Source organism: Ursus arctos, unplaced genomic scaffold, assembly GCF_023065955.2.
Source record: "Ursus arctos isolate Adak ecotype North America unplaced genomic scaffold, UrsArc2.0 scaffold_3, whole genome shotgun sequence".
In the NCBI taxonomy this organism is placed as follows: domain Eukaryota; kingdom Metazoa; phylum Chordata; class Mammalia; order Carnivora; family Ursidae; genus Ursus; species Ursus arctos.
Window position 1 is genome coordinate 33,705,388 of NW_026622985.1, and position 26,990 is coordinate 33,732,377.

Below are 26,990 nucleotides of genomic sequence, written 5' to 3' on the forward strand. Positions count from 1 at the left end.
TCTTTGAGAGGGGAGAGAAGGGGGCACTTGAGGGCTCAGTGTGTTAAGCACCTGACTCTTGATTTTGGCTCAGGTCACGATCTCAGGGTCTTAAGATCAAACCCCATGCTGGGCTCCACGCTCAGCGGGGAGTCTGCTTGAAATGCTCTCTCCCTCCTTCCCCTCCCTCGCTTGTACTATCTCTCTCTCTCTAAAATAAATAAATCTTTAAAAAAAAAGGGGGAGAGAAGGAAGAGAGAGAGAGAAGATAAGGAGAGATTTTTGAGTTGAAAGAAGGGGCACAGGGGAATTCACTTTGGATACCATCACTCGTTTCAATCAAGTGGAGATGTGGCCGAATGATGGGCTGGGAGAATGGGAACAGACTGGGCTTAAGGACCCTGGGGGATATAAGGGTAAGGAACTGTGCAGGGACCAGGTCTGAGACTAAGGGAGGGGATCCGGAGGAGAGGAGAGGAGCCCAGACGGCAAGTGCTGAAGAGCTTGTGGGCGGGCTCTTGTTGCCCTTATTTCTGTCTGTTAAGTGGAGCTTTATTTTTAATGGTGGAACACTTGGGTGGCGATGATCCCTAAGGTGCAGTGAGTGCCCCTGAGGAGTGAGCAGAGGACACAAGTTCATCAGAAGGTTCTGAATGCTTCAGCACAAGCTGGGGGAGGGGGAGACAGTAAGCTGCAAAGCTCTTCCATTAGTAACAGTTCTTCTTACCCTGCGGTAGCTTTAAAAAAGCAACTATGCTTACAAAAAAGCTCTATGTTTCAAAAAAACCACTGGTTCTCTATGTGACAGGTGATGTAATTAAGACGGGGGAGACAGAAGAGGGAGAGGATGGTAAAGAGGAGCTGAGAGGCTTTGGCAGAATAGTGCCCTCAGCACCAGATGGCCAAGAGTATCCCAGTTCTCTTCTGAGGGGAGGGGAGTAGAGCATTGACAGAAAAGGGCCTGAAGAAGGAGACTGCGAGGAAAAGTTCAGTGAAAGGGGCAACCTGTGGCTCAGAGCAGAGATTCCAAGGGACAGAGTGGAAAGGATTAACAGAAGCTGGGGGAGCCAGAGAAGGGGGAAGCAGGTTGCTCAGAACAGGGATAAGACCATGGGGAGAAGTCACAGACCTGTAATTGTCAGCAAAAGGGAAGCCGATGACTTGGGCAGTTGGAGGGAAGGACATGATGGCAGAACTGGCAGGAAGGGTACTATAAAGATAAAATCTAGTTTGCAGAGAAGACCACAGAACAGGCAGCCCCAGGGTGCCAGATGGGAGTGGCACTGGGTTGGGATGCTGGAGTTCCGCAGAGCTGCCCTGACAGGGAAAGGCCACACCTGACGGGGGCTTCTCAGTATACTCATGAAAACAAATGCATTTTCCAAATTCATGTTAAAGTAAGATACATATTAAGAATAAGAGAAATCACGGGATGCCTGGTTAGCTCAGTCAAGTTAAGCATCTGCCTTCAGTTGGGCTCATGATCCCAGCATCCTGGAATCAAGTCCCAAGTGGGCTCCTTGCTCAGCAGGGAGTCTGCTTCTCCCTCTCCCTGCCACTCCCTCTGCTTGTGCTGTCTCTCTCTCTCTCCGACAAATAAATAAATAAAATCTTTTTAAAAATGAAAAAAAGAATAAGAGAAATCAACATTGATTACATTAAAGTACTCATGCATTCTTAGAACCACCTGGATGCGTTATTCAACCAAGATCAGTTTTTTTCCTAAGTACCATCTTGGATATTTCCTTACTCAAGAAAATGCTTCTGTAAAGTTCTCCTTATTTGGTTGGTTCTTTAAAGGCCTATGAAGGCATCCAAGAAGAGATAAGAAATCTCAAGGTCCAGCAAAGTGCCCTGGTTTTTCCATACATGTGTTCTGACCTAACCTGAGGTTGATGTTGGGTTTCCAGTCACAGGCGAGGGCTTGCCTTCTGGTGCCTTGGTGTTCAGGTCAGTCTGCTAAGGACCCCATTTTACTGATGTCACCTAAGAGAGCACTCAAATAAGGGGAAACACCAACATAGTAACCAACGGGAAAACTGGCAAGGCACTCGGTGACATTTTAAAGACATTGGTTCACAGACCACTCAGCCACAAAGGACAGTTTCACTGTCAGTTTCTCAGCTACTGGGTGTTTAATTCATAGAAATCAATGACGACAAGCCTAGAGAGGCCACCACACATGGGCTAATATAACCATGAAGCCTTGTTTGTTTCCTTCCAACAGTGACCGTATTTATTAAATTCTTCCTGGCGGCATTTGGCATTTCTTAGCTAGGGATCAGTAGAACTGGCAACTCAGAACTTCTAAGAATTACTATCTGCTTACCACAATCTCCATATTCAAAGAACTAGTTTTAGAATTAAGTTTTTTTTCAAAGAATTAGCATGTTTTATTTTTTAAACATGCATTTTCTTTTTATGAGTTTGCTATAACCTGGAAAACCCCATACTTTCAAACCACAGACAAGAGTTTCAAGTAGGATCACAAGATCACCTGGATAGCTAGCAACTGTGAATTTAATTTGCTATGAGGTTAAAAGTCAATCTATCCCATTCATCCCTCCATCCCTCCCTCCTATCCCATCTCATGTCATCCTTCAACCTGACTAGTTGTCTACTGACCAAATTCATAGTAACGTTTTTTAGTATTAAAATGTAACTCAATGTGTAGTTTAGTTGGGCTACCCATAGGCAAAGTGCTAAAGGAGGAAGACAAAAAACTTCAGTGCTTATCCATTTTGTAGCAGCCACTCTAAGTCATTGGTGGCAATTATTAAGCCCAGATAATAGAGACAGATACTGTTAAAACTCCCTGGCAACCCTTAATATCAGAGAATCAGTCAACCTTTCTAATATAGGAGAGACTGGAAATCAAAGCTATTAAACATATGGCTTGCTTCTTGACCTTTCTAAAATGTCATTGCTGCTACATTGTAATAATGCAGAAAACATTCCAGATAAAAATATGACCCAGTAGGTAACATAACAGTAAGGGCAGAGACATGACAGGGGGAACAAAATCAAAGGGTACAGAGTCAGGCAGACCTGGGTTCAAGTTTGGCTCTGCCACTTAAGAGCTGTGTGTCCATGGATAAATTATTTATACTCCTTGCAGAAGACTTTGGTTTGTCATCTGGAAACTCTGGATAATAGCCCTCAGAATGTGGGTTTACTGAGATAATGCATGTGAAGGGCCTGACCCTGGGTCTGTCACATGACAGACAAGTGTTACCTCCCTTTGTTTCTTATTTTTCTCCCCAGGTTATGGAGAATGGTGAACCTTAATAATCATTCCTCAACGATTTTATATAAACAACTAGGATGTGACCTCTAAGGAAGGTTAATCTCGACTTCTGGCCTTCCCCTGAGAAGCCTCTCTCCCTCTCTGCAAACAGTCTTCCTATTACTCCTATTCACAGAACCCTATGCTTCTTCATAGCACTCAGCCTGGCTGAGGCTAGTCAACTAATCGTGTATGCAATGCTTCTCTTCCCCACTAGGATTTTTTATTTATTTATTTATTTATTTATTTATTTATTTATTTATTTATTTATTTGACAGAGATAGAGACAGCCAGTGAGAGAGGGAACACAAGCAGGGGGAGTGGGAGAGGAAGAAGCAGGCTCATAGCAGAGGAGCCTGATGTGGGGCTCGATCCCATAACGCCGGAATCACGCCCTGAGCCGAAGGCAGACGCTTAACTGCTGTGCCACCCAGGCGCCCCCCCACTAGGATTTAATTTCTCTCTCTAGAAAAGGGTCTTGCATACTAAATGAAACATCTGTTACAAGGTTTCTAACATGTGGCATATACCACTGGTGATATGTGAGAGAGATGATTTTAGGCATTGAACATGGACTAAGTTTCTCAATAATTTTAATGGTTATATATTTATTTGAGTGTGCACTAGACAAATAAATAACTGGCTCATCAAATCTGTGATTTTATATATATTTTGCTTTGGATGAGGCTAAAAAAAGTAAATTGTCTAGAAAATATAAAAAAAGAATCAACTGGAGCTGAAGAATACAATAACTGAAATGAAAAATACATTAGAGGGAAACAACAGCAGATTAGAGGGTAGAGAAGAATTGATCAGTGATCTGGACAACAAAGCAAGTGGAAATTACCCAATTGGAACAGCAAAAAGAAAAAAAGAATGAAAAAAAAAAATGAGGATAGTTTAAGGGACCTCTGGGGCTCCAGCAAGTATATTAACATTCATATTACGGGGATCCTAGAAGGAGAACAGAGACAGAAAAGGATAGAAAACCTATTTGAAAAAATGGCTAAAAACTTCCCTAATTTGGTGAAGGAAAAGATATCCAAATCCAGGAAGCACACAGAGAGTCCCAAATAAGATGAACTCAAAGAGATCCACACCAAGACACATTATACTCAAGCATCAACAATTAAAGAGAGAACCTTAAAAGCAACAAGAGAGAAACAACTAGTTATGAACATGGGAACCCCCATAAGACTATGAGCTGATTTTTCAGCAGAAACTTTACAGGCCAGAAGAGAGTGGCAGGATATATTCGAAGTGCTAAAAGGGAAATATTTACAACCAAGAATACTCTACCCAGCAAGATTATTATTCAGAATAGAAGGAGAGATAAAGAGTTTTGCAGATAAGCAAAAGCTAAAGGAGTTTATCAACACCAAAGTGGCCTTACAAGAAATGTTGAAGAGATTTCTTTAAATAGAAAAGAAAATGGCATAAGTAGAAAGAAGAAAATTACGATAGAAAAAAAATCTCACTGGTAAAGGTGAATTCACAGTAAAGGTAGTGGATCAACCACCTACACACTTAGCATGAAGGTTAAAAGGCAAACGTAGTAAAATCATCTAGAGCTACAATAGTCAAGGAATACACTAAATAATATGTAAAATATAATGCAAAAACATAAAACATGGATGGGAGGGAGTAAAAATGTAGTGCTTTTAGAATGTGCTTGAACTTAAGCAACCATCAGCTTAAAATAGACTCTTATAATATATAGGATCTTATATATGAACCTCATGGTAAACACAAACCAAACAGCTCCAACAGATATGCCACACATAAAGAGAAAAAATATAAACATAACACTAAGGAAAGTCACCAAGTCACAAGGGAAGAGAACAAAAGAAGAAAGGAACCAGAACTATAAAAGCAACTAGAAAACAATCACCATGTTGGCAATAAGTACATATCTATCAATCATTACTTTAAAAGTAAATGGACTAGATGCTCCAATCAAAAGATACAGAGTGGCCGAATGGATAAAAAACCAAGACCTATCTACATGCTGCCTGCAAGAGACTCACTTCAGATCTAAAGACATGCACAGACTGAAAATTAAGGGATGGAAAAAGATATTCCATGCAAATGGAAATGAAAAGAAAGCTAAAGTAGCAATATTCATATCATACAAAACAGACTTTAAAACAAAGACTGTGGGGGCACTTGAGTGGCTCAGTCGGTTAAACGTCTGCCTTCCGCTCAGGTCATGATCTCTGATCCTGGGATCGAGCCCTACATCAGGCTCCCTGTTCCATGGGATGCCTGCTTCTCCCCCACTTCTGCTTCTCCCCCTGCTTGTGCTCTCTCTCTCTCTCAAATAAATAAATAAATAAAATCTTAAAAAAAAAAAGACTGTAATAAGAGACAAAGAAAAACATTATATAATCATAAAGGGATCAATCCAACAAGAAGATATAACACATGTAAATATCTATGCACCCAACATGGGGCACCTAAACACATAAAGCAAATATTAGCAAACATAAAGGGAGAAACTGACAGTAATACAATAATAGCAGGGGACTTTAACACTCCACTTACACCAATGGATAGATCATTTAGACAGAAAATCAGTATGGAATCAGTATGGAAACATTGGCCTATGTGGCACATGAGACCAGATGAACTTCACAGGTATTTACAGAACATCCAAAGCAACAGAATACACATTCTTTTCAAGCGCATATGGAACATTCTTCAAGGTAGACCACACATTAAGCCACGAAACAAGTCTTAATAAATTTAAGGATTGAAAGCATATAAAACATCTTTTCAAACCACAATGGTATGAAAACTAAAAACCACAACAAGAAGAAACTGGAAGAAACATAAACACATGGTGGCTAAACAACAAGTCACTAAACAACCCGTGGGTCAATGAAAAAGTCAAAGAGGAAATCAAAATATACCTTGAGACAAATGAAAAGGTAAACACAATAGTCCAAAATCTAAGAGACACAGCCAAAGCAGTTCTACAACAGAATTTTACAGTGATACAGGTCTACCTCAAGAAACAAGCTTTACCCTTACACCTAAAGGAATAGAAAAAGAACAAACAAAGCCTAAAGTTAGTAGAAGGAAGGTAATAATAAAGATGAGAGCAGAAATTAATGAAAAACAGGCCAATCTCGGAGATATTGTGGGTTTGGTTCCAGACCGCTATAATAAAGTGAGTATCAGTGAAGTGAATCAAGTGAATTTTTTGGTCTCCTAGGGCATATAAAAGTCATGTTTTTACATATGCTGTTGTCTACTAAGTGTGCAATAGCATTATGTTTTAAAAAACCCATGTATATACCTTAATTAAAAATACTTCATTGTTAAAAAATGCTAACCATCATCTGAGTTTTTAGTGAGTCATAATCACTGATCATAGATCACCATAACAAACATGATAATAATGAAAAAGTATGAAATATTGCAAGAATTACCAAAATATAACAGAGACATGAAGTCATAAGCAAATGCTGTTGGAAAAATGTTGCTGACAGACTTGCTTGAGTCAGGATTGCCACAAACCTTAATTTGTAAAAAAAAAAAAAAAATGCAGTATGTGCAAAAGCACAATAAAATGAGGTATGCCTGTAGTTAATAATACCTAACAACTTTGCATGGTTGACAAATAGTGGCTAAATTTAACACGGTGATTGATTTGTAATACACATGAATGTTCAATCACTAGGTTGTATACCTGAAACTAATATAATATTGTATGTCAATTACACTTCAATTAAAAAAAATGTAAATTGTTTAGGGCAAAAAATTATGTAAGTATAGCGGTTTCAAGAATATGGCAAAAATTATGAAGGTTTTAAAAAAGATGACAGCGTTTGGGAAACACTGCCATAGTAACAAGTAGGAACCCAGAGTGGACACACGCCAAGATTCTCTGATTTAGGGTTAGCCTAAGGTAATGAGGGAGTCTGCTTTCAGAATCTATGGCTTGTGAATTCTCCACTGGATACTGCAATAGGTGTGTCAACACTGACTCAGGAGTCAAGCTAGAATCAGGTCAAGCTGGGGGCTGGACCCCAGAACTCATCTGGCATGAGTAAGGAGCATGCACATTCAGATATCTTGGTGTTATCATAGGAAATACCAAACACGAACAGAGCAGGGACAAGGGTCAGATCCCACGGCCATATTCAAGGTCAAAGCCAAACCAGCAGGAACTACCTAGGAGATAGGGCACCCAGCCCAGGAATGATGTGTGGTAGGCCTGGATTCATTCTCCTTCAGCCATAAAGGCACATGGGCCTGGATTCTGATGTTGTTTCCTCCTTCAGGCAATTAATTCTCAATTTACTACCTCTACGCAAGGCTCCGAGGGAGGGTAACTTTCTTTTGTGCACATCTAAAGAGCCAATGGGTCTCTACCCACCATCTCACTTTCTCAGCAAACTGAAGCCAGCTGTGCCTGCCATCATGAAAGGAGCCTTTTTCCGAGCATCCGACATTGAGTCCCCCCTTCTCGTGCTGGGGTGAAGAGAAGGATATCCCTGTCATCTTGGATTAGAACAGAGAATGAATTTTCCCAAAGGAAAAACATTATAAATAGAAAATAGGTTTTGATGAATTAGCACAAATAACGTTTCATATATATTGCAGGTTATACAGAATTCTGCAAGCTAGACTGGGCCACTTTGGTGGAAAATGTTTTAATGCTATAAAACGAAAATTCAGGTTGCAATTATTCCGTAAGTAGTGACTAGCTATACTTAGAAATATAGCAAATTCCTTACTAGTGAATGCCTAACACTACATATCTTAAATTTTATCTTTCTTTTAACATCTTTCAGGAAAATATTGGTTTTATCATCAAGAAGCGCTGGTATTCAAGTTTTATTTATCTATTTATTTATAAAAATTTTTATTATGTTATGTTAGTTTCCATACAGTACATCCTTAGTTTTTGATGTAGTGTTCCATGATTTGTTATTTGAGTACAACACCCAGTGCTCCATGCAATATGTGCCCTCCTTAATACCCATCACTGGCCTATGTCTTAGACTATTGAAAAATAACTGCCACTCTCCTCCCATTACAAAAGAAGGACCCAGTCTTCGTATTTGAGGACAATTCTAGAGATATAAATGTCATTCTAATATACATTTCTCTAATCGGCTCTCAGCCGAATGAACTAGAATGACAGTCCTGACTTCTACCCTGCTTATTCCGTTCTGACCATAATCTTTTATTTTTTTTTAAACATTTTATTTATTTATTTATTTATTTGAGAGAGAGAGAGAGAGAGTGTGTGCACTCCCTTCAGCAGGCAGGTGTGGGGAGCAGGGGGAGAGGGATAAGCAGACTCCCAGCTGAGCGGGGAGCCAGCTGCGGGGCTTGATCTCATGACCCTGAGATCATGACCTGAGTCCAAATCAAGAGTTGGACGCTTAACCGACCGAGCCACCCAGGCACCCCTGACATCCTTTAACCCAATGTTTTCTACACTTGTCTGATGAAAAGAATTATACGAGGTACTTTAAAAAACAAGAATGCCTGGCCCCAGCCCAGTAATGAATCAGAATCTCTAAGGGAGAGGTCTGGGAGTTGCACATTTAAAGATTGCTCATCCCTGGTGATCCTATCATCCAACCCAGTGGTTCTTACCCTGGAGGGTGAATTAGGATTACCTTGAGGGCTTGTCCCAACACAGGCTGCTGAGCCCTAGCCCAAGAACTTCCGATCCAGTGGGCTGGGGGAGGTACGAATTCCCATTTCTACCAAGGTCCTTACAGATGCTGATATTGTTGGTCCAAGTACACTTCCACACAACTTAATTAGCCTGTTTGGCAAACACTGAAGCTGAATTCAATATTACTTTTCCCTCCCTCCTTGGTAGGAAAACAACACTGGACTAAAACGCACAAGACTTCATCTGGAGCAATACCCCTGCTACTTTTTAGCTGCTTGATGTTAGACAAATTTATCACTGCATCTCAGTTATCTCCCATGGGGAGGCATTAAAAGGAACAGAATGGAAGAGGTTTGGTCCTGTACTTGGCACACAGTAGGCCAGCACTGAACATCTATGTACACAGATTTCTTTGGCATGATCCCCTCCTGTGAGCTACATATAAAAAAATGCTGAGTTCTAAACGTCGGTCCCAAAATTTATGACATGCACCAAGCTTCATTTGGTTAAAACAAAAGAACAAAGAGACAGGCAAGGAATGACCGACCACTTCTTTTCCTGGTGGGCTACCGTGTAGCTACCATTTTGAACGTAACATGTGCAATGGGAATATACTCAGCTCTCCAACTCACATTTCCCATGAAATAAAAAGAGAAAACCAGGAGTTAATAGATGATGATTAGGTTCTTTGCTTAATTTTGATTTGCTGAATTTGGTACCTGCGTAGGGATTATTTTTCGGGCAGATCTTTATTATATTGTTTGGCTATTTCTTATGACCTGAAAAATCGAACAAATGAATCACAGACTCTCAGAGTCAGAGGTCCCTGGAGGTCATCTAGCCCACCACCCACTCTATTAATGCCACAGAAAACACCTCCAATGTGTGCTGTGGTCCAGTGTGTTCTTGCACACCCAGTGAGAATGCACTATTTTCACAAACCCCAATCTTCTCTTCAGATAATGCCTAATATTAGATTTTCCCCACGTCTGAGCAAAAACCTTTCTTTCTGTCATTTCCATATCCCTGGCCCTTGTTGTGCTCTCTGTCATGCCTGAATGTGTCTAATCTGTCCTCATTCTGACAGCATTTTCAGTATTCTGAAGCACTGCTGACATCTTCCCCGCCCTGTCCTTGTCACCCTGAACACGTGTACGCAACTATTCTCATCAACAAAACTTCCATACAGGTAATAGCCCTGGTCCTTCTCCTGTGGACAGGGTCCACCTTGAGGACACTTCTACGTTCTAACATCACCAATAAAAATAAGTTGTAAGAACAATGGCATGTTTCTTTCCAAACAAGAGCTTCCAAGAGCTGGAAGCTGGAGTCCTACAAAGCTACACTATTTAGGACTGAGAACTCGTTTCCAGGACAGGCTTAGATGTGGTAGCCCGAAGCAGGTGGATCTGGATATATATATATATCTCCATACATATATACATACACACACATACATATATATATGTATATATATATCTCATGACCTTATTTGAAACAGAAATGCTATGCTGCCACTTAATTTATCAAAGACCCAAAAAGTCTCTTTCCAAGGAAGACAGAGTGAAACAAAATGCATTTCTTACTTTCTACGAAACATTTCTGCAAATATGCAGCCAACACTCCAGAGGTCCACGGGGGTGGCGTAGCTGGACTGAAGCAAGACTTCTGGAGCTCTGTACCACAGCGTGACGACCTGCAACGGCAAACGGACCTGAGTGTTACCGAGGAAGACGGCTGGTCGCTTCGACTTCTCATCTCAGCTGGTTTAATGCCAGCTCAGAACGAGTGCCTGGCATCATATGGGGACCCTGAGATAGAAGCAGTAAGTAACTCGGATTCATCGCTGACAGGCCAGGAAATGACATCACCCCCACAACCTGGGTTCCCACCTCAGACTCTGTTTCTTACTCTGTTTCTTACTAACTGAGTTTCAGAAAGCAAAGCAAAGACCTAAACAAACACAGATCTTAACACTATTATTTTTTTCCTAAGGGGCTTAAAAAAAACAATAAATGGAAAACAGGTGTTGGCAAGGGTTCCAGCTCAGTGCCTACGTCAGCATTATCGGGGAATCAGAAGAGGATTCCAGTGGCTGCTGGATGTTGACCCTGAAGTATAAAGAGCACCCAGGACAAGTCAAAACTACTCTTATCATGAGACTGTGGGGAATCAAAATAAAGCCCCCTTCAATGCCACTCTTTTCAGAAAACAAATAAGAAACCAAGAACTTACAAGAGAATGTAGAACTCAATTATTTACACCATGTGTAGAAAAAGTCATCCAGAGGCCAGGCTTCTCCAATAGGAAGAACCTCACTTAATACAAGAGTAGTGTGTAGTAGCAGATGAAACAAACACCACCCTGACTAGTTCTGCAAGGCTGACAGGTCAGGAAACAGATTTATAGGCTTCAGATTTATACCAGTATATAGGGGTTCAAGAGCTTCTCTTTTGGGGGGAGCAGAGATTCTATGGATGCCTGAAATAAAGGAATATTCTTTACTGTCAGATAAGGAATTCAATACATAAATCTATTACATAAGCACTTTACGTTATTCAGATTCCTTTTATCCTTACTTATTGTTTTGTCTCATTGCACTTTTGGCGACATCTATCTCAATTTCCTACAATTCTCCTTTATGTATTTTGATGTTGTAGTCCTTGGTGCATTCAGATTGCAGTCGCAATTCTCCAGAACATGATTGCCATCTATTTCCTTCCTTCCTTGTACACACACGTTGCTCCTCCCAGCAAGAGATGGAGTCTGGGGCACCTGGGTGGCTCAGTTGGTTAAGGGTCAGATTCTTGGTTTCGGCTCAGATCAGGATCTCATGGTCTTGAGATGGAGCCCTGAGTCGGGCTCTATGCTCAGCGTGGAGTCTGCTTCAGATTCTCTCTCCCTCTCCCTACCCCTCTCTCTCTCTCAAATAAATACATTTTAAAAATCGTAAAAAAAAAAAAAAAAGAGAGAGAGAGAGAGAGAGAAAGAGAGACAGAGTTTAAGTCACCTGCCATTGAAACGGAGTGGTCTTGGTGAGTTGGTCGACTAAACTAACAGAATGTATCTGAGACTACCAAAACAAGGTTAGAAGAAGCCTAGTAGTCTGGGCCTCTTTTTTTTTTTTTTTTTTAAGATTTTATTTTTAAGTAATCTCTACATCCAATGTGGGGTTTGAACTCACAACCCCAAGATCAAGAGTCACACGCTCCATTGACTGAGCCAGCCAGGCGCCCCATAGTCTGGGGGCCTTTTTGAATGCTTGCTTTTGAGACACTTCCTCCGGAGTCCAAATGCCATGCAGTGAGAAGCCCAAGAAGATGTTTCAGAGGACAGCCCCAGCTGAATTCTCAGCTTAAAGCCATGCGAGCGAGCCATCTTGGACTTTCAAGTTGGACTGATCCCCCAGAAGACCGTGGCCTGCCCCTGCCAACGTCACAGGGAGCAGAACTGCCTAGTAGAGTCCAGTCAACTCACAGGATTATAAGTGATAATAAAATGATTGTTGTTTTAAGTTTTGGGGGAGTTTATACAGCAATATCTAACTGAAACAAGATTCTTGACTGGTTCCTCCTCTTCATCTCATTTAATAGGTTTTGCTTTGGATTCACACGAGAGGTCAAATTTTGTGTAAGGGTTATCTGGTTGATATCTAATGAAGGAATAGTGGTGATGTAACAAATTTAAAAAAGGAAGCAAACAAAAACCAAATAGTGTTACTCAGTTATCACTGGCTCTGAAGTATCTTTCTAGCAGCATATCCCATAGTATCCCCATAACCTTTACAGCCTTGTCACATATTAGACCACAGCACTGGGTCTCCACTCTGTGCTTCAGAATCACCCACGGGGATTTTAGAAAAATATGTGTCTGGGGTGCCTGGGTGGCTCAGTTGGTTAAGCGTCTGACTCTTGATTTTGGCTCAGATCATGATCTCAGGGTCATAGGATAGAGCCCCTTGTCGGCCCCCCGCTCAGCAGGGAGCCTGCTTGAGATTCTCCCCCGCTCCCTGCTCTTGCTCGCTCTCTCTAAAATAAATAAATAAATAAATAAATAAAAAAATAAATAAATCTGAAAGAAAGAGAGGAAGGAAGGAAGGAAGGAAGGAAGGAAGGAAGGAGAAAGAAAGAAAGAAAGAAAGAAAGAAAGAAAGAAAGAAAGAAAGAAAGAAAGAAAGAAAGAAAGAAAGAAGAAAAGAAAGAAAAGAAAAGAAGAAAGGCAGACAAACATGTGTCTTGGCCTTCTCTCCCTCACTGAATTAGATCTCCATGGTGGGGGGCCTGGAGTTCTTCTTTCACTTTTTTATTTCTTCTCTCTCTCTTTTTTTTTTTTTACAATGTTTTTCAGGTAACACTAACCCTTGGCTAGGTGTGAGCACCACTCAATTATATAAACATACGCTCCAGCTCCTGCCTCCATGCTTTAGTTGGCACTGTTCTAGTCTGGGAAGCTCTGCCTTCTCCTCTCCACATGTGGAAATTCTACTTATCCTACAAAGCCTGGCTCTGATGCCATCACGTCCCTGAACCCACTGCCACCTGAAAATCATACCTTGTAACACAGTTCATTGTATGGTTCGTTCCAGAGGACATAGAACCGATTTTATCCATAAATACCCATTACAATATTGCTCACAGAACAACTGTGGTTTACCAAATACCAAATTGACAATTTTAAGGCAGTCATTGCTAGAAGATATCTGGGCAAAATTCAATTATCACTCATTCCCCAGAAAGAAGGTAAGAAGAGCATCCAGTTCTGGGCTCTAGTTTTTACTTGCATAATTTATTTCTGCTTTATTAACATTTCTAGCTGGGGGAACATTTCCCTGCTTCTCTGATATACTGCAAAAAAAGGTATATGTGTAAATGGTCCGTAAAGTTCTGCTCAGTGGCTTATAGACATACACAGTGCACAGGCACACACCCACCTTCTTAATAAAGTCTAGCATCATATGGGATGAAAATGTTAATCTGAATATTGCATTGTTTTAAGCTGTTCTAAGGAGGCTGTGATTTCTGACTGATTACCCATCCTAAAACACTTTAGTAGGAATGTTATTGTTTTAGTGCTTTAATCACAGTGTACCTACTATGACCATCAAACAAATGTGTAGACAGGTAAAACAGTAACTATATTGATATGTTTGGGAAGTTGTTTCAAAACTTAGTTACCACTCAAAATGGATAATTAATTTTTATCAAATACTTAAAAATATCTATTAATAATGACCATATGATCATTCTCCTTCATTCTATGAATGGTGTATTAATTATTACATCAGTAGATATCCTAATACCATACAATCCTTGCCTTTTTGGAATAAATCATTCCTAATATTAATGTATTATTCTTTTAACATTGGCATATTACTATTTTAATAGACCCTTGGATTCTATTTGCTAATACTTATTTAGAATATTAACTTATATTCCTAAATCAATCTGACCTACAGTTTTATTGTTTATGTTAATTTTTCATGTTTTGATATTAGAAGTATGGAAAGTTTCTATCCTTCTCTATATTCTGGAATAATATAAACAACATCAAAATAATCAGTCTCTTTTTTAATTTTTCATTTTATTTATTTATTTTACCATTTTATTTATTTATTTGACAAAGAGAGAGAGACACAATGAGAGAGAAAGCACAAGCAGAGGGAGAGGGAGAAGCAGGCTGGAGCTCGATCTAGGGCCCTGGGATCACAACCTGAGCTGAAGGCAGATGCTTAACCAACTGAACCACCCAGATGTCCCCAATCATTCTTTTAAAAGGACTCACTCATAAAACCATCTGGGTCTGGATTTTCGTTAGCAGTTACGTCTTTAACAATCTTTTGAATTCATTCTTAGTCTGTTTAGGTGTTAATCTCCTTTTGAGTCAATTTTGGTAGTGATAAAGGATTTTCCCATGAAAATTCTTAGTCTAGATTTTAAAATGTGTTGGCTTAAATTAGTACATAGTATTTCCTATTAATTACTGTCATGCTGTCTGTTTCCTCGGTTTTCTGAGAAGAAAACTGTATTTTCTTTCTTTTTTTTTTTTTAAAGATTTTATTTATTTAGTTGACAGAGAGAGAGACAGCCAGCGAGAGAGGGAACACAAGCAGGGGGAGTGGGAGAGGAAGAAGCAGGCTCATAGCCAAAGAGCCTGATGTGGGGCTCGATCCCATAACGCCGGGATCACGCCCTGAGCCGAAGGCAGACGCTTAACCGCTGTGCCACCCAGGCACCCCTGTATTTTCTTTCTTAATGTTGCATATTTTCATCTTCTCTTTGTATCAGTCAAGTTTTCTAGGAGTTCAGTTATATCATTTATAGAAAAAAAACTGACATAGAGTTTTATTTACATTTGGGGAGAATTACTGTCTTATTTTATAATTTATTGTTTTCTACTTTTATTTTTATAAATTTCCCCATGCTAGTTTCTTTGTTTGCACCTGCCTATCTACCTGAATTGAAACTTGAGTTATTTTTAATTCTAATTAATGATAGAACATATTATTTAAAGAATATGTAACTTACCTTTAATTTTCTCTTTAATCCAAGAGTAAACTACTTTGAAGAATAAAATCATTTAGAAAAGTGTTTTAAAATGTCCATATAGTCAGGTTATTTATGGTTATCTCTTAATTGCTGGATTTCCAGCTCTAGAAATTCATGGCTAGAGAATGTAACCTGTATGATTTCTACTTGGTAAAATTATTTTTTTATTTTATTTTATCTTTTAAAGATTTTATTTATTTATTTATTTATTTATTTATTTATTTATTTATTAATTCATTCATTTATTCATTCATTTATTTGAGATAGAGAGCATGTGTGTGCCCAAGCGTGGGGAGGGGCAGAGGGTGAGGGAGAGAGAATCTCAAGCAGACTCTGGCTGAGTGTAGAGCCCCACAGGGGGCTTGATCTCAGGACTCTGAGATCATGACCTGAGCCAAAATCAAGAGCCAGATGCTTACCCGACTGAGCCACCCAGGCGCCCCTACTTGGGACAATTTGTTACTACTTTCTGTAGGACTATGGGCACACCCGGTTTTGTGTCAGAAGGTGTCAGGGGAGTAACTCTCTTTCTCTTTTTTTTAAAGATTTATTTATTTATTTTTAGAGAGAGCAAGTGAGTGAGGGGGGAGGGGCAGAGAGAGAGAGAGAGAGAGAGAGGGAGAGAATCCTTGAGTAGACTCCCTGCAGATCAGAGAGCCAGACTTGGGGCTTGATCCCAGTACCCTGAGATCATGACCTGAGCTGAAATCAAGAGTTGGACGCTTAACTGACTGAGCCACCCAGGTATCTCGGGAGTAACTCTCTTTTAAGTGCAAAGTTCTTTCCTGGGGTGCCTGCGTGGCTCAGTCGGTCAGGCATCTGCTTTCGGTTCAGGTCAAGATCTCAGGGTCCTGGGATCCAGCCCCGTGTCAGGCTCCCTGCTGAGCGGGCAGTCTGCTTCTCCCTTTCTCTCTGTGCTCTCTCGCTCTGACTCTTGCTCTCTCTCAAGTAAATAAATAAAGATAAAACCTTAGAAAAAAAGTGTAAAGTTCTTTTCTAATATGAGTTTGTCTCATATAGATCCTTATATTTTTCTATACTTTGTCAAACTCTGGAAGAGAATTGCATTTTTGTTTTCCTTCTCCCAGAATCTCCTTATATTTCTAAGGGTTTCTGCCCTACACACATTGGCCTTATATTTTGGTAAATAAAATTTATGACAGCAAAAATATTATTAAGAGATAACAATTTAGATGCTGGTAGACATAAGATATAAATACACAAATCCTAGTAAGTCAGTTATAAAATATAATGTAAAAAGGATACCATTCACAATAGTAACAAAAAATATAAAACATTGAAGGATTAAAAAAAAGGAAAATCTACATAAGTAAAACGGTATACTATTGTTGAAGAACTTAAAAACTAAATAAATGATGAGACAGACCATGACTAAGATGGGAAAAATATAAGGATAATTGTCATTCCTGTATTAACAAGAAAGTTTAAGACAATGTAATGATTTGGGGGAGGAATTTAACTCTGACAATATGGGGCCTCTGACAGAATAATGCTTAAGAAGAGCCAAAAATAGTTTGAGAAATAAGGATGAGGAAGATCTGCTCTCTGTTACCAAAACATACTCTAAGGTACAGAAAACAAAATAGTAGGTGCTAACAGGTTAGAAAGTCCAGAAAGAGACTGATCTATTTATGGGGTTTAACATTCCTATAGGTGCTGAATTTCATCTTAGTGAGAGAGAAAATGTACTTCAAAGCAAGACAACTGGTCATCCATTTGGAAGAAAGTTTCATCTCTACTTTGCACCATGCATAAGAAGAAATTGTATACTCATAAAAAATCTAAGTGTAAAAAGTAGAGCTAGAAAACTGTATTAGAAGAAAACAGAAGAGGACCTTGGGATATGGAGGCCTTTTTCAGCATGAAGGCAAATCTAGAAGCTTGAGATGAAAAGATTAACAGATCCAGCTATTTCAGACTGCAAGTCTCTTTGGCAAACACTATAAAATAAAGGTAAAGACAAATAACAACCTGGGATAAAACACCTAAAACAAATTACATAAATAAAACAACAGAAAAATGGATAAAGACTACAAAATGATAGTTCACAAGAAGAAACACACTATCAAAGATAATCTCATTAAAATAAAGCAAGCGAGGAATAAAGGAAGAAAGTCATCACAATAAAGGGGTATCGTTTTGCCTGAAATGAACAGAATGACACTATTCCCAGTTGGCCATGGTTTGGGGAAACGGTTTCAAACCATAAATTGGCACAACCTTTTTAGAGGACAATCTGACAGTATTTATAAGATGAATAGTGCCCATGTCGCCGAACCAGAGTTCCACTTGCAGGAATTTATCCAGAATATTCAGTCTAGTATACAAAGAGGTATTCACAAGGATGTTTACCCCACAGTAATTTCCAATAGGGGAATATTATTCAGCCATCAAGCCACCAAAAAGGATGAGCTACATCTCATCCCCGCTCATTTGGTGCTCCCACAGAAAGTGTCCATGATATACTGTTTTTGGAACTGTGGGAAATACATTCTAATTTTTATTAACAGATTATGTGTGGGTGGAATACCGTAATCATATACGCATACAGAAATGTCTGCCAGGACTCTCTACAGGACACGAAGCTTTCAATGAACAGTTGCCACAAAAACATGGCCAAGGAGGTTGAACGTGGAAAGGAAAAGGGGCTGGAGGATGATTTCAGGGCACAAGATCAGTCAGGTGCTGTCAGTAAGCACATTTTATAGCTGAGAAAACGGAATTTCAGAGAGGCTGAGTCATTTGGCCAGAAACACCAAGCTGAGATGTGGGGGAGCTGGGATTCTCCCAGGACCGTCTGCTTTCAACTCTGTGCTTCTTCCTCAGCATCCAACACGAGACCCTCACTTCTGCATTCCAAACATCCACAAATCAATAGGCAAGCCCGCAGGTTGTAAATAGATAACCAAGAGGAAAATATTGTAAATTTACATAGAGATATTTTACTGGGAACTTTAAAAGAGTTTACAGTTACAGATCTCAAAAACTCAGCTATCCTTTGGGGTTAAATTATTTCCTTTAAAAAAAAAAAAGGTTTAAGAAAAAGGTTTCAAAATTCAGTTCTGAACAACACCAGTGCCCTGAATGGTAGGACTTTTTTTTTTTAGATTTTATTTATTTCTGTGACAGAGAGACAGCCAGCGAGAGAGGGAACAAAAGGAGGGGGAGTGGGAGAGGGAGAAGCAGGCTCCCAGCCGAGGAGCCTGATGTGGGGCTCGATTCCGGAACGCCGGGATCACACCCTGAGCCGAAGACAGACGCTCAACGACTGCGCTACCCAGGCGCCCCCCCCCTTTTTTTTTTAAGATTTTTATTTATTTATTTGACAGAGACAGCCAGCGAGAGAGGGAACACAAGCAGGAGGAGTGGGAGAGGAAGAAGCAGCCTCCCAGCAGAGGGGCCTGACGTGGGGCTCGATCCCCAAACGCTGGGATCACGCCCTGAGCTGAAGGCAGACGCTTAACGACTGCGCCACCCAGGCGTCCCTGAATGGTAGGACATCTATTCGTCAAATTCTCATTTAATAATTTCAATAAAAAAAGATGAAAAAAATCTCTTCGGTAGCCCTAAGATTTTCGGTTGGTCTGTGTGTAAATAATTTTAACAGTAAGAGGAATCAGATTTATTAATTAGGTGTGTTCTTATATTCTGTTTGAACTATTAGCATTTGACTACAGAGACACCTTTTTGGTTTAATATTTGTGGAATTCAACATGTTTGAATTCCAAAAGTAAGTATGAATTGTACAATACTTATATTTCTAGTTAATTCTCTAAAAAAATAAACCCAACAATGTCCAAGGCCTTCATTTAAAAATAACAAATTACTACTTTTTGTAATAAATATAAATCTAATAGTTGTTCCCTAGTTTATGTAATATTATCTCATATGTCAGCAGTGTCCCCAGTTTTAATTTGCTAATTTATGTGGCTGTTCCACATTCTCTGATCCAGAGTCCTTCAGTCCTCACTTTACATCACTGTAATCTAAAATATCTCAAATGATGACAATTTCTGCAATTTCATGGGGTTTAAAATATTTAAGTTCCAAGTTTTTGAGAACAAATTGTAACAATTTTTCCTGACAGTAAAATATAAATTCTATTTGCTTTGGAATTATTACACTTCTGTGCCTCTATAATTTTCTTACGGAAGACTGCCTAACTTAAAACCAGTTTGTCACACGTAAGCAGATTTATTAATTTTTACTTCAAAGCTTTTTAAGGCATGGACAAAACTGAAAAAAATGTTTCAAGGTTTTAGTGTATGAAATAAGGAATGTTCTCAACAATGTAATCAATTCTGCCTGAAAGTTCTCTATGTTTAAGAATTCTAAATATTCTTAAAAACAAAATATCACAGTGAGTTTAAATTTAAAAACACGTAGAGAGAATCAATGAATGCAATGCATAAAGATCAACATTTAGAAATCTATGACAAAGGTAGCCTCTTTGATACATGATAACAATGCAGTTGTCTACTAAGCAAAGACAACAATAGGAACTACGGACAGAGTTTAGTGGTTGGAGCCAGCTGGAACCAAAGCAAATACGATGTTTATTACAATCATTACATGTATTAACAGACTCTAGAGGTGCTGAATGGATTTGGCAACAGAAGGGGGAGAGGAAGACGGGGGGAGGGGGCCTTCAAGGATATTTACCCAAGTGGATGTATCTGTTTAAACTGCTTTGATCTCTAGTCACAATTTTTTGAACCAGTCCAATAACAGTATAAGATAAAGTAGAGCCAAAGCCAACTCTGACTCAAAATATATCACAGCAAACCACTCCTACTTAATATTCGATTTAGCAGTCTTTTATTCATGTTCTTTTCACCAAGACCCTGAAAATACTTTGTAGCTATTATCTGAAGCATCTTTATTATACGGCTACATTCATGAAGAGTAGAAAAGCACATCACGAACGCTGCGCGAGTCATCTTTCTTTTGCCTCTCTGGATGGTCTCTGCCTTGGGGGGTGGGGGTGGATCTGTACCTGCCCCATGCCTCCAGCTTCTTACTGGGTTTGGCCAACAGGAAGCCTGGGCAGGAGTTCAGGGAGAGGGAAAAGAGTGAGGCAGAGTCTTTGACTCCCTGATTCAAACTGAGGGCTGCTGGAGGGGAGGGGGGTGGAGGGATGGGGTGGCTGGGTGATGCACACTGGGGAGGATATGTGAGGATATGTGTTGTGGTGAGTGCTGTGTATTGGGTAAGACTGATGAATCACAGACCTGTACCCCTGAAACAAATAATACACTATATGTTAATTTAAAAAACCCCAAAACCCCCTCAAAACAACTCCCTGATTTCCTCATTGTCTAGAGCTGGCTGTGCGGCCACTGCAAAGTCTCTGTCCATCCTGGGCACTACCTGACTCCAGGAACTGCTCCCCCTCTTCCCGTCAAGCTTGGGAATGGTAAAAGCTTGGCTGCAACTGAGACCCAAATTCCAGCACCATCCACTGCACTTCCCCTAAACCCCCTTTGTAAATCTTGTCTCTGTAAACAAAACTTCCTTGAATTATTTTGAGTCTGCAATGGGACCCATTTCCTCGTGGGACCTTGACTAATACACTCAGTTTGCAGATGAAGAAACAAGCACGATGGCAAATTCTCGTCTAAGCCTCATTTTTCTCTCTGTCAATGAAGGCATTTAGACTAGATGATCTGTAAGGTGACTTCTGTTAGCATTCGAAGAGTCCCTACATCATGTGGCAATGGTCATGAAGTTTTAACAAGGTATATACTGTAAAGACCCAAGAGTTCTTATCTTTGGACGTCCTTGCCTGTCCTTTGGTTTAGCAATTACTTAGGGAGGCTATCAGTGCAGTGATATTCTCCTTCCGGGTCCGCTTCCACATCACGTCTCAAATGCAAACTTAGATAAGGATTTCTGAGGAATACAGACACAACGCCGAAGTGAAGGCTTTCTGAACTATGCTCTAAACTGTGTATTTGCTTCACACCAATATAAAACTCTCTGGTATGTGTGTTTTTTCCTTCCAGAAGACTACTACGGTTTTGCAAAGTGAAAATCAAAATTAGTGGCAATTTCACTGACTTTTCTCAAAGGGTCTCAAAATTCAGTTCTTTAAAGTTATACATTTAAATGAATAGCATAATCAGAATTCCAATTCTGCCAAGCCAGTTCAACGGAACCAATTAAGACTTAAATACCAATAAAAGTTAACACACAAAGTACTTTTCAGCAAATAATAATGGAGTCATCTCAAAAAGACTCATTTATAATCTAAGGGCTAGAACAAGATGTTTTGATAGATGAAATGACAAAAAGTGGTCAAGGTCTACACAAAAATGAGATTCTCAGCACTAAGCACTGCGCCAGTAACGATCTTGGCCTCTGCTCTGATGTATCCATTATCAGGAGCAAGGCCGTCTGTTCTTCCCAGGACCTAGAGCTGTCCCGACTCACAAATGGAGCTGCTGGCTCCCGTCTAGATGTGATTTCCAACCACCTGGCCATTGCTTCTGGGGTTCTCTCTGTGGGATATTCTTTCCCTGAGTCTCTGTAGGTCTGAATCCTCACATACCACTTCTTCCACGAGGCCTTTCCTGCTCTCCCATCTGGGAATGATCGCTGTCTCCTGAACTTGCACCACATTTCTTTATTTTTTAGTTTTTTAAAAATGATTTTATTTTGAGAGAGAGAGGGAAGGACCACACGTGCACAAAAGGGGGAAAGGGTAGAGGGAGAGGGAGAGAGAGAATCTCAAGCAGACTCTTTGCTGAGCTCGGAGCCCGAGGCGGGACTCCATCCCACGACCCTGAGATCATGACCTGAGCTGAAATCAAGAGTGAGACGCATAACCGACTGAGCCACTCAGGCGCCCCCAAGTTCCCCACATTTCTATAGCACTTGAACCTTCTATTTTCCATTATAGTCATTCGACTTATTGGTCACAGTGTATGATCAGTGTCATGCCTGAAAGGTGCTCAGTAATTATCTAATGACTGGATACATGAATGAAGCATAGGGAACTCTCAGGGGCAGCACTGATGGTGGATAGAGGCACTCGGCTAGCCTGCAGAATATGGGGACAGTAATGTCTAATAATAATTGGGTACTTTAGAGTAATCATATATCTTTAAAAAAGAAATGGGATCTGTGGAGGGAGGTGAGGCTGAACCCAATTTGATTTGGCGGATGTGTAAGAAGACTCGAAGGGCAATGGCACACGGTAACCTAGCTGAGATGGGTGTTCCCTCCAACGTGGAGATGGAAGGAATCTCTGGGGACAAGTCATTCAGCAGTCAGGGGCCTGTGTACTGTGCTCCAGGGGCAGTGATAATGACCCACTAAAGGATGGACAAAGGTGGAGTTCAGAGATCCAGGCTTCGGACCTTTCATGATACCAGTGGTCCTTACCATCTCTTGCTGAGTCTTACATCTCTCTCTCATTTTGCTAATGTTTTAACAGATCAACCTAAAAAAGGTCTTACTTCAGACATCAAGCCTTAAAGGTCCAAGTGAGCTTCAATTCAGTTCATCATGGGAGTGTCCACTGTCAGTCCTGGACAGTGGTCCAGGCAAGTCAAATGAGTTCGCCTTAAAACAATAGGAGTGGGGAGTGGGCTGCAGTGATTTAAATGAGAAATTCGAGGGTCTTGTCCTAGAGTTCCTCCCACTCCCTAGAGTTTCTTCCCCCATCAGTCCCTTAATATAATTCTTTTCTTTAAGGCTAAGATCCTCAGGAGTTCCGCTTCTTCCATGATGCAGAACCCCTGGGGAGCATCACACGTGGATGCCCTTGAGGACCACACTGTCGCCAGAACTCTGCAGACCCGCAGATCCAACTGTCTCTCCTGGACCATGTGGTACTCCCAGAGGGATTTCAATTTCAAAATGCACACACTGGCTTTTCCTGAAACCTGCTTCTCCTCTCGGATCCCCTCTCTCTCTGTAAGCAAAATTGCCACCTACCCAAGTTCCCCTCCCGACCCATCTCCACTCTCAGTGAGGCTACCAGATCCTGACGATTCCATTGTGCCCACCTGTGTCCTCTCCTGAGGGCCACAATGACTTCCTCTGGGCTCTTTTCCTACCAGTCGGCCTCCTTCCACTCCGTCCTCTCTACTGCATCTGAAGCCACGCTCACCACACTTCTGCTTAAAATCCATCCATTCTCCAGAGCTTTTAGGGTCAAGTGCAAATCCAGTTTACCCACAATGCCCTTACGATCTGGCTCTCGTCCTCTCTAGTTTTATTGCCTGCTCCTCCTTCACACGAATGCTTTCCTCAACCTGCTCAGAGGCTTCATGGTTGTTCAACATGCGTGCCGTGTCATGCCTCATGGCCTTGCCATATGCTGAGACCTTTCTCTGGAATGTCTTCTCACAATACCATTCTTAATTCTTATGAACCTTGCCCCACCTAGTCCTTCCTAGCGACACGTAATCCCAGCACTTATCACACTGTATCCCATTCATTGTGTACTTACTGCCTACTAGACCCAAAGCCAGCCCTTTGAGGGTAGAGACCATTTCTAAATGCACTTTCCACCCACTGCACCTCCCAGAGCACTGTGTACAGCAGGCACAAAATAAATGTATATTCCAACAAATATATGGGTAGCCAGAACATAGCAGAATGGAGGATTAGGCTTCTATTACAGCATAAATTTACAAACCATGGTCATGTCCCCATACCTACATCAGGTATTTTAAGGGTCCACAAACACCATCCTTCAGTCAACACGTGACTTTTTAAATAAAGTTGAAGACCATTTTAGTTTTGTAGAATGAAGTTTCAAAAATGCCTAAAGGGCCCATGTTTTCCCTCAGGCTGTACTGTTTAAATTTCATCTTGAACTTATGAAACTTAAAATAGTTACCACTTGCTAAATGTCTTTTACGTTTCAAGTAACAAACTAACTCTCTTTTTAGAAGTACAGTATAGTGTAGTTTTGATTTTGACACTAAATAATCACACACTGGATCTCTCTCTGCCTTCACCATAGAAACCAAGCAAATATTTGTAGACATTCCTTCAACCTTCACAGATAAGTAGAAATGAAATTATTCTGCGCACAGGATATGGTAGGCTGTGGAGCTCATCGCTTCCTTTTGAACACTGTTTTAACTCTTAAGAAAATCTATATGCTCTGGGAGGCAACTTAATCACTCAGATTTGTAAGAGAATTTAAAAACTGACTGCTTATCATGAGAACAGTCAGATGTCTCTGAAGTCCATGCCTCCCTTGTAAACCTACTGCATGAGCATTGGGAAAGTTATACGGCCGGTGCGAGTCACCAGGGAAATGGAAAAGCATGGTTTTAAAAATCTGAGTTCAGCCTCAAACATTCTCCAACATCTTAAAATTCAGTGGGCACGGCCTTCCCTAAATGAGAAAGATTTGGAGATCCTTAGCAGGAAGGAGCTAAGAAAAGGTCAAGGTGCATTCTGCAGTGCCCACTGCTCCCATCGTCTCAGCTGCTCATCTCCATCTGTAAAGGCTCCCAAAGACGCATGCAGGAAAAGAACTCCAGCCACGCGATTTCCACCTGATCTGGAATACCAGAAAAGAACCACAGGGGATTCTGGAGCTCCCACTACATTTTTGCACTTACAGCTATTAAAGGCAAGAATGAAAGAAAATATGCTTCTGAAGGTTGTCTCATGCTGTGCATTTAAGCAAAATTACAACTCCAAACAGAAAAGAAGAAGGACGTGACCGGGAGAAGCACTTCGCTTGCAGCAGTAGGAACAGGGTAGTTAGACAGAAGGAAGTTATTTTCTAACAAGAACTGTTTAATGGCAGATGGATTGTGGAATTTTGTGATCCTCCCTCCAAAACCTTTTTATTTTCATCCTATCTGGGGGCAAAGAAGTGGGCTAGGGAAGGAGGGGAAGAACACACTGACGGGGTGCAGAAGAGGTAAAGTACTGCGCTGGACTGACTTTCTCTGTTCCCTTACACAAGCATCTGTTTAATGGTACGAGGTGAGAGCCAATGAATCTATCTTTAAAGATAAGGAAGTTTAGACTCAAAGAAGTGAAGAAACTTGCCCAGGACCAATCAGCTAATAAGTGGTAGAACAAGGATTTGAAGTAGGACTTATCTGACTCAGTTTGGTTCTCAGCAGAGTGAATGACCTCAGGTCTTTTTCTTTTTTGTCTTAAGCCTAATGAAAAACTTTAAAAATCTGTATTTCCAAAACAATCATTTTCATAGCAATGTAGGTTTAACAGAAAAGCTGACAAGAATAAAAGAAACTGCCTTTCTAGAACAATGGTGTCCCAAAGGATTTCACCCAGATGGACATCACTTGAGGCATCGAGGTCATGAATGTGCAAATGGCTGGGGCCTGGGTGCAGGTCTCCCTCCCCACATGCTCTGCACAGGGACCTGGGTCTGGAGCTGTGTGCACAAGTGTGTTTCTGCTGACAAACGTTTCATGGCAGCCCTCTCAGAACATTCCTTCCCTGGAGACCACAACAACGTCCTTCCTCCCAAACTTGTTCTCCTTTTGTATTCCCTATCTCTGCAAATGACGGCACCATCTCACCAGTTCCCCAAGTCAGGCTCTTCCTCAAACTCACCCCTCATCCATCTACGCAGACCCAGTGCGAAGAGGGTGCTTTCTCATCTTTACAAGAGAGCAAAATGCACATTTGACTAGAGTTGTGGGAACAGGAAAATGGAAAATAGCACTTGAAGAACCTCCTCACTTCCATCACCCATTTAAAAATGCTGTCCCCCAGCATGGTACTGGCACAAAAACAGACACATAGACCAATGGAACAGAATAGAGAGCCCAGAAATGGACCCTCGGCTCTTTGGGCAACTAATCTTTGATAAAGCAGGAAAAAACATCCGGTGGGAAAAAGACAGTCTCTTCAATAAATGGTGCTGGGAAAATTGGACAGCTACATGCAAAAGAATGAAACTTGACCACTCTCTCACACCATACACAAAGATAAACTCCAAATGGATGAAAGACCTCGATGTGAGACAGCAATCCATCAAAATCCTAGAGGAGAACATAGGCAGCAACCTCTAATACATCGGCCAAACCAACCTTTTTCATGACACATCCCCAAAGGCAAGAGAAACAAAAGATAAAATGAATTTATGGGACTTCATCAAGATTAAAAGTTTCTGCACATCCAAGGAAACAGTCAGAAAAACTAAGAGGCAGCCCACGGAATGGGAGAAGATATTTGCAAATGACACTATAGATAAAGGACTGGTATCCAAGATCTACAAAGAACTTCTCAAACTCAATACACGAGAAACAAATAAACAAATCAAAAAATGGGCAGAAGATATGAATAGACACTTTTCCAATGAAGACATACAAATGGCTAACAGACACATGAAAAAATGTTCAAAATCATTAGCCATCAAGGAAATTCAAATCAAAACCACACTGAGATACCACCTTACGCCAGTTAGAATGGCAAAAATAGACAAGGCAAGAGACAACAATTGTTGGAGAGGATGTGGAGAAAGGGGATCCCTCCTACATTGTTGTTGGGAATGCAAGTTGGTACAGCC

General features: G+C 40.6%; 1 protein-coding gene across 4 annotated transcripts in view; it reads right to left on the reverse strand.

Annotated features, from left to right (window-relative positions):
* The window catches only part of CDK6 (cyclin dependent kinase 6), a 240,845-nt gene that overhangs the window by 61,726 nt on the left and 152,129 nt on the right, over positions 1-26,990 (reverse strand). For all 4 annotated transcript variants that reach the window (XM_026505623.4, XM_048212848.2, XM_026505613.4 and 1 more), the window contains exon 5: positions 10,493-10,602. In XM_026505623.4, the coding sequence (XP_026361408.1) occupies positions 10,493-10,602 (110 nt within the window). The remainder of the gene's footprint in view (positions 1-10,492; positions 10,603-26,990) is intronic.